Below are 15,421 nucleotides of genomic sequence, written 5' to 3' on the forward strand. Positions count from 1 at the left end.
TTGGAAGCCGCCCTGAGTCCCCCTTCGGGGGTAAAAATACCCGAAATAAATAAATAAAATAAATAATAAATAAACATAACCACAACCCCAGGTGAAAGGATCAGATGGCACATGATGGGAAGGGTCTTTCTCTTGAAATCCTGGAGCAGGCTGCCAGTCGGAATTGGCAATATGGGTTGAGTTGGGTAACTTGTCCTGCTTGAATGTAAATTTTTATGAATCAAGTTAGAGTTAGATGTCGCCTTTTAAGAGACGGCCTCTTATAGTGTGATCATAAATGTAAGCTTATTGTCATCTGTTTTCCCCGTATCCTCACTATCCAAACAAATGGTTGCCACTTTTGGTGAGTACAAATGACTCAGGAAAGCGGGCAATAAAGGGAGATTGTGCCCTCCTTCCCACAAATACTACCATATATTCTGGCGTATAAGATTACTTTTTAACCCCAAAAAATCTTCTCAAAAGTCAGGGGTCATCTTATGCATGGGAGTCATCTTATACGCTGGAATAGCTTTATGCATGGGAGACGTCTTGTATGCTGGAGTAGCCTTATGCGTGGGAGTCGTCTTATATGTGGGAGTAGTCTTATGCACCGGGAGTCGTCTTATAGAGCGGGTGCTGAAACTTCTAATCCGGATTGGAGAATCTGTGGTTGCTGCATATTGTGGGGGGAGAGTCCCTGTATGCAGCGACTGTATGAAAGCATTAAGGGTGATGCTATACAAGTACGGTAGAAGAAAATCCATTCATCAGGATTTGTGGACTTAATGCGGACCCGGTGAAGGGGCGCCTCACCGGGAAGGTGTAAGTGAAGGCCGGAGCAAGCTGCAGGTGTCCAGGGGTGCCCGGGGTAGGGAAAAAAGAGATAGAGTGGCTCTGGGCCCCGAAAAACACAATTCTTTTACCTGTCTGGCCTGCCCTTGTATCCTCTTACCATACCTCCTCCTCTGCCTCTCAGATCTCGCTCCTGAAGACTGCAGTGAAGTTGTGCAGGTGCAAGATCTGAGAGGCTGAGAAGGAGGTACAGTAATAGGAAAATTACATATTGAAATCAAATCTGATGCTTTTTAATTTTTTATTTGATGTGAATTGGAAGAGGGGTAGTCTTATCCGGCGAGTATATTCCAAACTCTATATTTTAACTGGAAAAGTTGGGGGTCATCTTATATGCCCAGTCATCTTATATGCCGGATTATATGGTAATTTGTGAATATAAGGGCACAGAAAAATATTTTCAGTAAAGGCAGATTTGTGCCCTTTCTCCAATACTCTTTCTGAATGCTGTCTTCTCAGCCTCCCAATTTGTTCCTGTTCTTACCTGTCATGTCACAGAATACAGATACATGAGCATTATTGAGTGTTTATAGCACATAAATTCCAATACTGTTTGATTCCAAGCTCCATCAACAGGAATGGTAGCCCAACTTCAACCAGAGGGAGGTTGGTTCCTTGCCTTGGCACATAGCATTTCAAACAAAGAAACAAAAATATAATCTTTGTCAAAGAAGATAAGTCAAGAAATTCTAGCAGTTGTAGCCTCCAAAGTAAACTTACCTAAGCTTTTGACCAAACTAAGGGCAGTCTGGAAACAGGTAGTTAGAGACATGCTTTCCAGGGATATGTAACAAGAGGTAAGCAGCATGCAAAAGAATGAGGAAATACTCCATCGATGTCACAAGTGGACGGTGAAGCAACAGCTCCCCCGGTGGCCAGAATGCAAAGCATACCCTCAAGAAGCTGGAAAGTTAAATTGCCTCTGTGTGTGTGTCTATATATGTTGTGTATCTATGGCATTGAATGTTTGCCATGTATATGTGCATTGTGATCTGCCCTGAGTCCCCTGCGGGGTGAGAATGGCGGTATATAAATACTGCAAATAAATAAATAAATAAATAAATAAATAAATAAATAAATAAAAAGAGTTGATGGACGTGTACCAACTACAACTCATTTCAAAATTTAAAGAGTATATTAAGTAATTGGTTGCATATTTATTTTTTATAGAAATTTAGTTTTAAGACATTTTAATTGTGTGTGTGTGTTCTAGCAAATGAAGTAGCCTGATGATTCATGAGCCAGTGATCACAGAATTAGAGTTGGAAGAGACTTTGTGGGCCATCCAGTCCAATTCCCTGCCAAGAAGCAGGACAATCCCATTCCCCCCTCACATATTTATACGTGGCCATCATGTATCCTGTCAGCCTTCTCTTCTGCCCAGCAATTTTTTACACGTACGTTGTAGAGCCAGGCATCATCCCCAATTCTGTATCTTGGCATTTCATTTTTTAATGCCTAAGTGGAGTCTCTTGCATTTGTCCCTGTTGAGCTTCATTGTGTTAGTTTTGAGCAATCATCTCTCTAATCCGTTAAGATCGTTTTGAATTCTGCTCCTGTTTTCTGGAGTATTTGCTCTCCCTCCCAATTTGGTGTTGTCTGCAAACTTGATGATCATACCTTCTAACCCTGATAATGAATGCTTTGTGTTGCTATTTTACTGCAGTAAATTTGTTATTACTAATCAATACAGTACATCTATATCCATAGGGGATACTTTCCTGGGCTTGCTGTAGAAACATTACCACAAGGGAGTGGACTGGATGGCCCTTGTGGTCTCCTCCAACTCTATGAGATAATAATGAAATCTATGGAAGGGTGCAATTTCCAATGCAAGTTGATCACCGAGTCATGCTAGAGGACTTTAAAAATGTCTAGAGAGAACATCTCTCTAGCATTTCTGGGTCGACCTAGGCTCCTCTATGGTCAAATTGTGGTGGAAGCATAGCACAGAAATACACTGCAGGATGTAGAAAATGTCTAGAAAGTACTTCTCTAGTATTTCTAGTTCTCCAGGGTGAGTCTATGGTCAAGTTCTGGTGGAAGCATACCATAGGAACATGCAGAAGCACCAGAAAATGCTTTGGGAGAATGTATTTTTTCAGATGTAGACAAAATAAATCAGAAAATACCTATTAGTGCACAGAGGGGGTACTGTATGCATTTCCCATTTTCAAACCAGTCAGAGCTGGAGTCAGATGGTACAGGAGTATTCAGACTCAAAGGCTTGATGTACCAATTCCACAGCTCCTTCAGTCTCCTTCAGTCAGTGATGGGATCTTCTTGGAAACAAGTCCTAATAACCTTAAGCAATTATATGTGGTATCAGTGTGTTCTGCCTAGGACTGCCAAGTACACTATAAGATGGGGTCTTGCATCTTTAATAGTTGCATAGAAGACAGTACTTCATGAAGAACCTTCCGAAATTCCCTCCTTTACACAACCATTAAATGTACAGGATCCTGTATTTCATCTGGCAGCTATGATGCAAGACACATTCTTTCAATGATATCTGCATAGAAATCAGGATGTGCAAACTTCCTCCAGAGAAATTGTGCCAGTTTTCTGGAAATGTCTGGATTCCCTCAAAATTCCAAAGATGGTGTGTTGTCCAAAGGATGAAATCCTCTTTCAGTTTTCAAGGTATTGTTGTATATCAGCCTGTTCAGCCTGTGATTGTGTCTAATGCTCATGCTGATGTTCATGATGGGAATGGGGATGATGATCCGGTTCCTGGGCCAAGATCTGTTAGATTTGGGGATGAGGGGTTGCCTGAGCCTGATTCGTACTCAAAAGAGAGGCCTGTGCTGCTGGAAAAGGATTCTCAAGGTCACATGCTTGGGAAAGACCTTTCCCCACTGTTCCCTGAGCAGCTATCTGAGAATGAAGCTGATTTTGATTTACCAGGTGCAGGAGTTAACGATGAGAGTGAGACCTTGAACAGAAAGAGAGGCAGTTCAGGCAATTAAGGAGGTCAGCTTGGATCCAACAGAAGAAAGGTAACAAAACGAAACTAAAAAAAGAATGTATTCCTTGCAGCTTTGGAGTCAGGGAAGGGTTTATAATTATTCACAGCTGAGGCAACATTGGGATAATGCTAAGTTTAAGTTTCGTTTGCTCTGAGTTTCATGTACCAAGGTTTGCCATGCTCATGTTTTAGCTATGGGATTTACTTCCCGTGTTGCTTATGGATTCAAGTGCCTCGTTTCATGGACTTTTATTGACTTTTTTCATGTTTTCCTTTGTACCTGATGGACTAAATAGGATTTTGAGCTTTTACTGTTGATTACTTTTTACTGCTTTGGCTACATATATTTTTCAATAAACTACTTGCTGATACGGTATTGAAGGCCAGAGGTGAACCTGCTCTGGAGTACGACAGGTATCCTTTCAAATTCCTCAGCACATTCACAGCTACAGGCATTGGTACACAGCTGCTTAATTTCATCCTTGACGATGCGAGGAGCTTTTGTTGAAATCACAAACATATAAATATAAACATAAATCTTAAAAACAGAGGAGAGAAAAAAAACATTTTTGCCTTGAAAACATTTATTTTACAACCTTGGTTTACTGATAATTTAGCAGTCTTTATTTTTTTAATTTTTAAGTTCCTATTCAGACATACAATACATAAAATACCATGCTAAAACATAAAATAATTCCTTCTGCTAGAACTGTAGGTATGTACAGGAGCTCAGTACTTGCGAGTGTTAACAATCCACAAAGTTCAGACAGCCACAGCTACTTACATACAATGTAAAGGTTGATCCTTTAAGTAACATAACAAAATATAGATATATATATTCTATGTATATATATATTTATATATCATTGCTTTTCAAATGCATTTATACTTTTGATTGTATTGATTTTCTTTTCTTTATTCTTTTTACACCTAACATTTTTTAAAAACACATTAGGATTTTATTCTTTCCCTTCTCCCATCCCGCAAGTACAAGTGCAAAAGGAGACTCTTGTTTACATCTTCAGGTCAACACAGACTTCAGACAACAAAATCTAGTAAAAAAAAATCAATCATGGGATCTACTCAACATTGCTAGGAAGGCTTGGCTCATTTCGAAGTTCTTTCTAAAGTTCATTGAAGCAAACAGAAGCCGATTAAAGGGAGCATTGGCTATACCCTAAGTTTTTAACCAGAGTTTAGAAAAAAAATTGTTTTTGAACTACAACTCCCAGAATCCATTGGCCAGCAGGTTCCCCTCAGATGGCTCAAGGTCTTTGGGAACTGTAGTCCACAAAAGGGAACCTATCCAAGCTTTACCTCATAGTGAAGATGAACATTGCTTGAATAGAAGAAAGCTATTTTGAAAACCAAAAAATCCCCAATAGAAGAGGTCACGAGGAGATCAAAACGCAAGAAAGAATGGAGCAATGGCCGCCGCACAACGTGATATCTACACACAAGTGCATACACTTAACAAACACTTCCAGATTGCCACATGTGCTGTCATTCTTACACACACACACACACACAAACATCCATGGCTCAATTTTGGGAGACAAAACCCTGCAATTAAGAACAGCCTCAAAACTGAAGTTGCATGAACTATACGATATAATTAAATCGTTACACTGATTGCCTCTAGCAAAATACAAAAAAAAACAAAAAAACCAACCACACAGCGTATGTTTTTGGACTATATATTCGGCTACGTTATTATGGAGACAAAGAGGGGAAAACACAAAGCTAATAAGGGCCTGCCAAAGGTCTGCAATATCTAGTTTTGGAAGATCGTGTACCTCATATTCATGTGATTAAGTATCGTCTTTCCAAAGATGCCTTTTGTGGGGTGAGAAATCCAAATCTTTGAGAAAAGAGGAAAAACAAGGAAGATAGTGGAGATCTAGAGCAGCTATAAGGAATGTTAAGAAAAATAGCTAACATTTCCTCCTAATGTTTCTGTTAGAACAGGCATGGGCAAACTTCGGCCCTCCAGGTGTTTTGGACTCCAACTCCCACAATTGTGGGAGTTGGAGTCCAAAACACCTGGAGGGCCGAAGTTTGCCCATGCCTGTCTTAAAATATAGTTCTCATCTCCTCTCTGGATCTACAATTCACCCACAAATGGATGAAAAAATTGGAATTTCATTCTTGCCAAGATGCCAACAACTTCCTTCCCAAACAAGAAGTATGGTATGATTATCCATGCTGTATTGTGTCTCACAGCACTAGACAGATTGTCTCTGGAAGCAGCTTGAAATCTGGCTTCCTTTATGCTCCTAATTATGGAATTTTTCTTTCTTCAAACCAGCATTCTGCTTCCTTTATTCATATTCATCATAACCCTCCTCTTGTCTGTAAGACATGACTTAGCTTTTCTCTTCTCTCTTCAAGATTCCTCACTAGCCCTCACAAAGGTGTGTTCTATAGTGTTTAAACACACAGATTGATCATCCATGTTGTAAAAGAAAAATAAAATAAATGTAATATCTGGCAGCATGCTTTAGTATTTATGTTCCATGGATGCTGGCACTGCTATTTATCAATAAGCCCACCGAATTATCAAGCTGATTAAAATCCAGCACTTTATTTCCTTGATTCTTGGTGTGATATCCATGCCAAGAACAAAATCACATGTTTCAATTTGCAGGATCCACTGGTTTTGACAAAAACAAAAACAACAACAAAATTTGAGCTGCTGCTGGTCTGGCAAAATAAGGGTTTGGAAAACTGAAAGTCTGCGGTAAGGAAGAAAAGACAACTTGAATTTGCTAATACTTCCTGTACACTGAGTGAAAGGCTAAAGATTGTGAGCTTCCCAAACACCCTGCCCTAAAAAGTTCAAGACAAACTCATCAGTCACATGGAAATACGGTCCTTTTTCCCTTTTCCAAAAATTACTTTGTCATGTTTTTAAAATTCCCCAAAAAGTGCAACAGGAACCTTAAAAAATTGTATACACTGCAGGAAATGGTAACTATCTCAGCACTATTCTCACATTTTGACATTTGGATGCATTCTTAGTAGCAGATGCATCTGTTTCCATTACAAAGTTGAATTCTGGCTTCACTTTAAGATCATATCACAGTCCCTCACTCTACTAAGATAACCACATATTTAAGCATTATTTAGAAAAAGCTTTAGCATAGTGTGAATCTATAGTGCAGAACAACAGAAGATGGAAACATTTGCACATTTATACACAGAAATGTCATTATGGCTTTACCAACAGTGTTATTGGAATGGATTGTGAGATGATGACTCAAAAAAATCTAATGAATAACCTCAAAATCTACCTTAAAATGACCACAAATTGCTATGGAAAAGTGCAAGACAGAAGACAAAGTGCCTTGAATGTATATTACGACAGCTATTTGTGTGAAGCAGTAACTTCTGTTGAAAATTAAATCAATTTGTTTCCACTGTCAACAAAACAATTTGAAATTATAAACATGAAGGGGGCTGAAGTCAGAATACAAGACTAATAAGGTGTTGTGAAAACGAAATTTCATTATCTTCTTGTCCTCAAATGGGGTGAAATGAATAGGATGTGATATGTGATATTGTCTTCCAGAAGGAAGATCAAAATGTTAGGAAGGCATTTGTTAAAATCTAGACAGACATCCATTCACGCATGCTTGCTTTAGTATAGAGGTGGAAGTATGAAAGATTTGCATGATCACAGCAACTGTTTTAATATTGTGTTTTGTTAGCACACCATCGAAAAGTTAAGAACTATGCTTCTACACAGCGCAAGTAGGTTGTGCATGCAATGTAGCTGGACTCCTCTAGAAAGAGGTGGGGACGGGATGAAAGTTTAGGCTGGCTTTGAAAAAGGCAGTTTTGATCCACATGTTTACCATGATTTCAAATGGTAGACATTTCCCACTTTTTCGGGTCCAACGAGAGAAACAGAGTCCTCTAGAGCAGTGGTTCTCAACCTGTGGGTCCCCAGGTGTTTTGGTCTACAACTCCCAGAAACTCCAGCCAGTTTGAATTTCTGGAAGTTGAAGGCCAACATATCTGGGGACCCACAGGTTGAGAGCCACTGCTCTAGAGAAAGCATGCCAAGCCCAAAAGAAATGTCAAAACATGTTAAACCTAATCCACAAATGTTGCAGAATGAGAGAATGGAATGCTGAGATAGAGTTGAAAGTATTATATCGGACTGTAGGCAGGGATAATTTTTATGAATATTATTAATATTATGAATATCTTACATTAAAATCCTGCAAAATGGGATAGGGGAGTCAAGCAAAAGGAACTGTTAGGAATCACTTCTCTGAACAGAGGATGAAATCCCCATCTCACACAACTATGGAAAATTTGCACTGGCATGTGATACACTCGACTCTACCAACTCAGGTTTGAGTATAACTTTTTAATGAAAGAATAATAGACAAGAAAAGAGCCGAAGGAAGAGTGCTCTCAGCTCTTAGAGTAGCAGTTGCCCTGAATCCTTGCACATTCCTGGGTTATGGCCCTACAAAACAAACACAACATTTTCTAAAGCAAGACAGAGAAAGCAGCAACTTAGAAGCCTACACTACTAAGACATCTCTAGAGCCTTGATAACATTCATTCCATTCACCCACTCCACACAACCTCCATTCATTATTTCCCCCTTAAGAGTGTTCACTATAAATGCATCATTGGAGGGACAAGAGAAATGCCCAACTAAAAGTACCCTATATTTAAAAAAGAATTATGTGCAAAATATTTCTCTAGTCAGATACAAGGAAACAAAAGTGATCTCTTTGCTTCTTTGCTTTGACAGCCATTTAGCAACACTAACAAACCAAACATAGAATTTCAAGTGTGTAACCCTTTGCAAAACAGTTAGCAAAATTCAGTGTTATTGCTCCCATTTTACAATGGGAGAACAGAGGTCAAAAAATGGCAAAGCCTGTTCTAGCAGCCAAATAAACTTAACAGATTCAGAATTCAATTTGCATGCTCACTGTCTATGGAGCTCGTCAACTTGGGTTTCCACCTGCATTGCATAGCAGCAAACCTGTCTGCCATCAAATGTAATGTACACTCAATAATCTGCCATAACCAACCTCAGTTCCTTTTCTGGGGTGTCTATATGAAAGACGGTGCTACTGGCATTCTCACTAGAGGGTTTCCTTTTTAAAGTGGTCATTAAATACATGCAAAAGGTGGGCACCCAGAATATATAACATAAAGTGGCCATTAGTTTCTTTAGTTTTGGTTTATTTTCCCTATGTAAAGGAGCTTCTTGGGGGAAAATATCAAAGCAATGACACCTTACATACTATGGCAATATATAGTCCGAACAACAGAAATCTAAAATTTGCTTTTGACTATTTATTTTGCTGCAACTTCATTCAAGCTAAACAATGAGAATATACATCAGTTTTTCATGTCCATGCACAAGTAAAAAATAAATGGCAATATCTGATTATAAATAGTGCAGGGGAATGATTCGATGTGAACAAAACGAGTGCGCACTTAAATTTAAAACGCAGAGAGATAATTCAAGTAACATCTGGTTTTGTAGCAAAACCCACATTTTGGCCCTCTCCCACAAAAGAATGTAAAAAGCAGCTGGCTGTCAGATTAGGGTTTGAAGATGAAACAGATAAGCGAGAGGGAGATTTTGAGACAACTTCATTATTTTTAAAAAGAATTCTCCCTTCCTCACAACAATAGCATTTTTCAAGGTAAGTCTGTTGAGACAGAAGTGTAAGGAGCAAAGGGAATGGTGCAAAAAAGTTGGAAATTTTAGTTACTATATCAAGTGGATGAGGAATAGCAGCCTTCAAGGGATGTTCGTAGCTCAACTGTACAGAAGTGTGGAGGCTTCTGTGACAGATCTAACTTCTCTTTGAAAAATGCTCGTTGTTTTTGGCTGGTATCACTGCTTAAAATGCAGAATGTATCCATCACACTCATTGTGATAACTCCTCAATACATTACAACACAAAGACGTTTATAACGTAAACTCCACACATGCTATCTTTTTTTTTTAAAGGAAACAAAACAGACCAAAGCTAAACTGCTTTAAATACTGCATGCTACAGTACTTCCATGTATCATCAAGATACGACACTGAAGGTGACAAAAGGCGAAGGGATTACAAAATATTTTCAGCAGGTTGAAGGCTGCCCTCTTACTGTGGCAGAACATCTCCCTTCCCATATTCTATTTCTAATGTCCATGATTCTAGTGCTGGATTGGCCATGTTATTTATTCTTATCCATTCTAGTTAACAGTGCTTCCTTAACTTAATTAAATCCATCGGTATGGTAGCTGGGGTGGGAGTCTGCCGTGAGCTGGGTCGTCTCTGTGGCTGAGGCTGGCTGTATCACAATAGGGGTATCTGAGGCCTCTGCAAAATAAAGGGAAAAGGATACCGGTTATTTCTTCAAACAGACTAGCCAACTGGGCCTCTGCTCCTAAGAACATGGGTTCTGGAGCCCTTGTTAGCATTGCAATCAAACATTAACAACTATGCAGCATAAAACAATCCATTTGTGTTAATGATCTTGTTTGGTATTTTTTGCTTGGCAGTATGAGACTGAGAAAAAGATTGAAGGTGACAAACTAACTGCCTTAAATAATTACAAACAGATCAAAAATAATATAGAATAGTGCTCATTATTCTTTTGCTAGTTCGATATAAGCAAATGGAACTACTTCATTTAATTATCAATACAATTTTAGTTTGTGGGTTCCATACAATCAGCAATGGTTTATTAATATTAGTATGAAGGGCTAGAAGTTATAATTCACTGATCTATTCATTGGGGTGATGTGTGGTTGTTTTAGCAGCATTTTCTCCTGACGTTTTGCCTGCATCTGTAGCTGGGATCTTCAGAAGATCAGCCATAAATGAAGGCAAAACATCAGGAGAAAATGCTGCTAAAACACAGCCATACAGTCCACAAACCACAATACATCCCAGTGATTCAGGTCATGAAAGCCTTTGACAATACATCTATTCATTGATAATCATATCCAATTTATTTATTTATCTGCAGTATTTGTATACTGCCCTTCTCAACCCTGAAGGGGACTCAGGGCGGTTCACAATGTTGGCAACAATTCAATGCCATCAATAAAAAAGTATAAAACACCAAAATTGACCCTCCTCTGATAAAACATTAAGCATTATTAAATGCCTCATATAAAATAACACCACATATCACACAAAGACATAGCCGTTGTCTCTAAACAGTCCTGGATCATTGCCCTTTCAACTTTCACTTTAAATTTAAATATTACTACGATGGGCTGAACATTTGGTTCCACAGCTAAGTCTTTAGCTGTCTCCTAAAGGTCAGGAGGGAGGGGGCTGATCTGAACTCACTCAGGAGGTAGTTCCACAGCTGTGGGGCCACCATCGAGAAGGCTCTGTCCCTTGTCCTTTTTTTTTTGTAAATAATTTTTTTATTTCTTTTTTTCCATAAGAATACAGTGAAAGAGGGGGGGCTCTGTCCCTTGTCCTGATCAGCCATACCTGTGAGGCCGGTGGGGCTGAGAGCAGGACCTCTCCTGAAGATCGTATAGGTACAGTTATAGGTACAGTCTGCATTAATAGGTACAGTTTGCATTTCCTTGTAGACCAAGTAAACTAATTTTAAATAAAGTGAAGTTTTGGGTTGCTGTGAGTTTTCCGGGCTGTATGGCCATATTCCAGAAGCATTCTTTCCTGATGTTTTGTCCACATCTGTGGCAGGCATCCTCAGAGGTTTTGACCTCACAACCTCTGAGAATGCCTGCCACAGATGTTGGCAAAACATAAGGAGAGAATGCTTCTGAAACATGGTCATATAGCCTGGAAAACTCACAGCAACCCAGTGATTCCAGACATGAAAGCCTTCGATAACAAACTGAAGTTTTACTTCATGGTGCCTCTGGACTAAAGGTGAATGAAACCCTGGCATAATTGAGCAAATGTTGTGATTCTTTGGATACTTCCTCCCAGGTGCAGCCTTCTGCAGGTTCTGAAGGCAAATGGCCCTGAAGTCCCTCAAACTGTCCAGTCTGCATCAGCCAATTAGGATTTGCTTATGTTGTTTCTCCACTCACCTTTTCACCAACCTGGACATGTCTACACCTCTGTTTTATACAATAATAAACCCTACAATTGCAATTAAATTAATTGAAAAATCAAATTCAAAACACATTTTTGTTGCCTAAGGTAGCAGTTTAAACCTCACAAACTTGTTGGTCACCTTTGACATTTCATCTTTCAGTGGGTCTGGAAGGGCCAGGACTTACCCCTCTCATCTGACTGTAGCTGCGCCTCCAAGTCTTCAGGAGAGACATAGTATTCTTGCTCTTCGCCTTCAGGGGGTTTCGGTTTACACTTCCCACAGCAACAGTTACAGCAACAACAAAGACAGCAACAGCAATAGCAACCTGTGACGAGCCCACAGAACACAAACAGTGCCTGCCGAGGAAAAGAGAAAGAAGATATAGTCAGAATAAAGAGCCAGCTCTGCTCTTGGGGTGGAATGCCAGCTTCCCTTAGATCTAATACTAGGCCACCTGGAATACAACAGCTGAAAACAGTCCCTTACGCAAACGCAGTAAACACTCTCCCAAACATACTGAACAGGGAATCTAAAATAGTATCTGATCCGAGTCTACACTGCCATATTATCCAGTTTCAGATCCCAGATTATCTGGATTACATGGCAGTGTAGACTCGGATCAGATACTGGATTATATGGCTGTGTAAGATCCAACTTTAGTCAACTGGCTAACTCAAGCTGTCATCTTACAGCTCTATACAACCACTTAAATACCTTTTCCAATGTGGTGATGCACAGCTTTGATCTGACACCAACTCAATATGATTTATGAGCCAGGATGGTGATTCTGAGAGTAATTAGCAGATTATGACTCACAGCTGCTATGTGGAAAAATAGCCAATTGTTGGGAATCATTTAGTCATCGATTAAAAACCAAAGGTTAGTCAACAGAAGCATAGGGCTGAGATATTCTAGAAGTAAGAACTACCACCACTACCCATCCCTCCAATTCTGCAAAAGTGATATTTCTGCAGATGACTCTGGGAAAGAAGAAAATGGCTCGATTATATAAGCAACTTTTCCCAAAGTTTGGGCTACATGCTTACACATTTTATGTAAACCTTAATATATTTTATATGTTTCCCTGCTGTCATCAGCTACATTTTCAAAATCATTTTTGTGGTGATTATTTTATTTTCTAAACATGACTGTAATAGATCTAGCATGTACCTCAAAGCACTGGTAATGTTGAGCTATGCCCCCCAAATTATTTACTAAATGATAAAAGGGGTCTATTATTCCAGAAACCATAGCTAACAACAGTTTCGGCTTCTCACAAAATGACAGGTTGTTTACCTGTAACTGTATTTCTTTGAGTGGCCATCTGTGAATTCACACAATCCCACCCATTCTCCCCACACAGGGGTCATGCCACCTCATATCTCAATACAGGCTGCAGCTGCGGCCTAGGAACTGAGGGGTTTCGGTGGCAAATAGGCCTTATATCAGTGGTTCTTAACCTGTGGGCCATGGACCAACAGTGAGCTGTGAGGACCAAATCTGATCCACGGGCCTCCTTTCTCTAAAGTTGACCAAAAACTGATTCGTAACCCTTTTGGTACTAATGTTGGAGAGTGGACCAAAGTGGTCCCTGGTCAAAAAAAGGTTGAGAACCACTACCTCATAGAGCCTCGGGGTGGTGGTGCCAAAACTTTTCTTCCTAGTGATTCTAGAAAGTTCAGAATAGTGCTCTGCATCTGCACAGAATACTCAATTTTGTGATTCACAAAGACCACGAAGAAGAATACCAAATTCTCTCATATATTGCATTCAAATAATTTATCTTCCAAGTCAAAGCAACCATGAGAAAGTCGAGGGTAATCGTGACTGATTCATCAAAATGGGAAATAACTAAACTTAAAAAGAAACATACCACAGCTTTAAAAGCTAGAAAACCACAAAAACTTTCCATATAGAAAACATGTCACATCACTTTCAAAATGCAAAGGTTTCTACGAGAAAAGCATTCTAGGATTTTCAAAACATCGCATTTCACATGTTGTTCACTAAATAAAACAAAGTTCTTCCTTTTCTGTCCAGAACCCATATTTTTAATGGATGTTATTAATGAAGATAATGTATTTAGAATCAGCTGACAACAGAATTTGTAAAGAAAATATTTAATACGAGTACTTTTAACAGTGTTGCCAATGGAAATGAACATAGAGTTAAACCTTGACTTTCACAGATTTTAGTTTTGCAGATTTGGTTATCAGTGTGTTTGCTATCGATATTTTTAGTTTAGTTTAGTTTAGTTTTAAAAACATTTTTTTTCAAAAATGAAGCCAATGTGCATTAATTACAAAAATACAAGGAAAACCAAAATAAATACATATTGTGTGTGTGTGTTTGCTAAACATGGTCAACAATATTGAGAGTTAAAGAGTTTTTGAGAGGTAGTTAGAGATAATTGCAATTTTTCCATTTCTGCTGTGGTCTTGCAGCCAGCAAATGTGATGGGTGAGCTGTATTTAAAAGGAAATGTCTGTTTTTCTCTCATATAGAAAGCAATATTGTTTTGAAATTATACCTACTACAACATATGTGCATTATCAGACATGTTTTCTACCCATTGTCAAATCTGATTATTAGGTGGACATTTATTTAATAAAGTTATAGAAATATTATTCAGACACAAATAGTTTTCCTGAAAGAGAGAAAATGAAAGCTAAAAGTCAAGGGAACATTTTGAAGTGCTAGACTTTCTCCAAAACTTAATGTACTTTCTAGTTACACATTGAAACCCATCGAGAGTGCAAGATAGCATTCAATCATTAATTATAACTACACAGGATTGTTATTGGTCTAAATCAGCCTGGCCTGAACTGGTGCCTTCCCAATGATTTGGACAATGACCTTCAGTCACACATTATTCTGATGGGAGTTGATGGGAGAGAACCTGTGTGAGAAATGTTGTTCTAAACCAACAGAATGCCCGTAGTAGTCATCACTCACCTTTGCCCACCAGCTGGACAGCACAAAGTATGTGTTCACGTTCTCTTCTCCAAACTGCTCTGCTACATAGAGGCCCAAGGAACCATACTTATCATAGATATTTCGTTTTGTAGCATCAGTCAATATCGCATGTGCATTGTTGATCTCTTTAAATTTATCTGCAGCTTCTGGATTATCTGGATTTTTATCAGGGTGATATTTTAATGCAAGTTTCCTAAGGAAAGAAAAAATATATTAAGAATGAAGATTCAGTGAAAAACTTAGAATAGTTAGTTAATACTGGGTTGCTGTAAGTTTTTTGTGCTGTATGGCCATGTTCCAGAAGCATTCTCTCCTGACATTTCACCTGCATCTATGGCAGGCATCCTCAGAGGTTGTGTTAGTTAATATTTTTGGAGAACCTTTACTCATCACAGACTCATAACATTCAGCAAATTACACTTCCTTTGGACAAACATCTGTCTTGTGAGAAAGATTTTTTTGTGCAAAACAAGATATTGCATTTGAAAACGAACATTTCCATATATCTTCACGATCGCATCATCCTGGACCCAGCTCCAATTCTGTTTTCAGCCATGATATTGTTTTCGGTATTGTTGTA

The 15,421-nt window shown here is 38.9% G+C and overlaps 1 protein-coding gene across 2 annotated transcripts in view; it reads right to left on the bottom strand.

Annotated features, from left to right (window-relative positions):
• Positions 1-4,368: 4,368 nt before the first annotated feature.
• Positions 4,369-15,421, bottom strand: part of DNAJC5 (DnaJ heat shock protein family (Hsp40) member C5) — a 67,130-nt gene continuing 56,077 nt past the window's right edge. For both annotated transcript variants that reach the window (XM_060771914.2, XM_060771913.2), the window contains exons 4-6: positions 14,821-15,034; positions 12,050-12,221; positions 4,369-10,154 (exon numbers count right to left, since the gene is read on the bottom strand). In XM_060771914.2, the coding sequence (XP_060627897.1) occupies positions 10,051-10,154; positions 12,050-12,221; positions 14,821-15,034 (490 nt within the window). In that variant the 3' untranslated portion in view covers positions 4,369-10,050. The remainder of the gene's footprint in view (positions 10,155-12,049; positions 12,222-14,820; positions 15,035-15,421) is intronic.

This window comes from Anolis sagrei, chromosome 4 (genome assembly GCF_037176765.1).
Source record: "Anolis sagrei isolate rAnoSag1 chromosome 4, rAnoSag1.mat, whole genome shotgun sequence".
Taxonomy (NCBI): Eukaryota; Metazoa; Chordata; class Lepidosauria; order Squamata; family Dactyloidae; genus Anolis; species Anolis sagrei.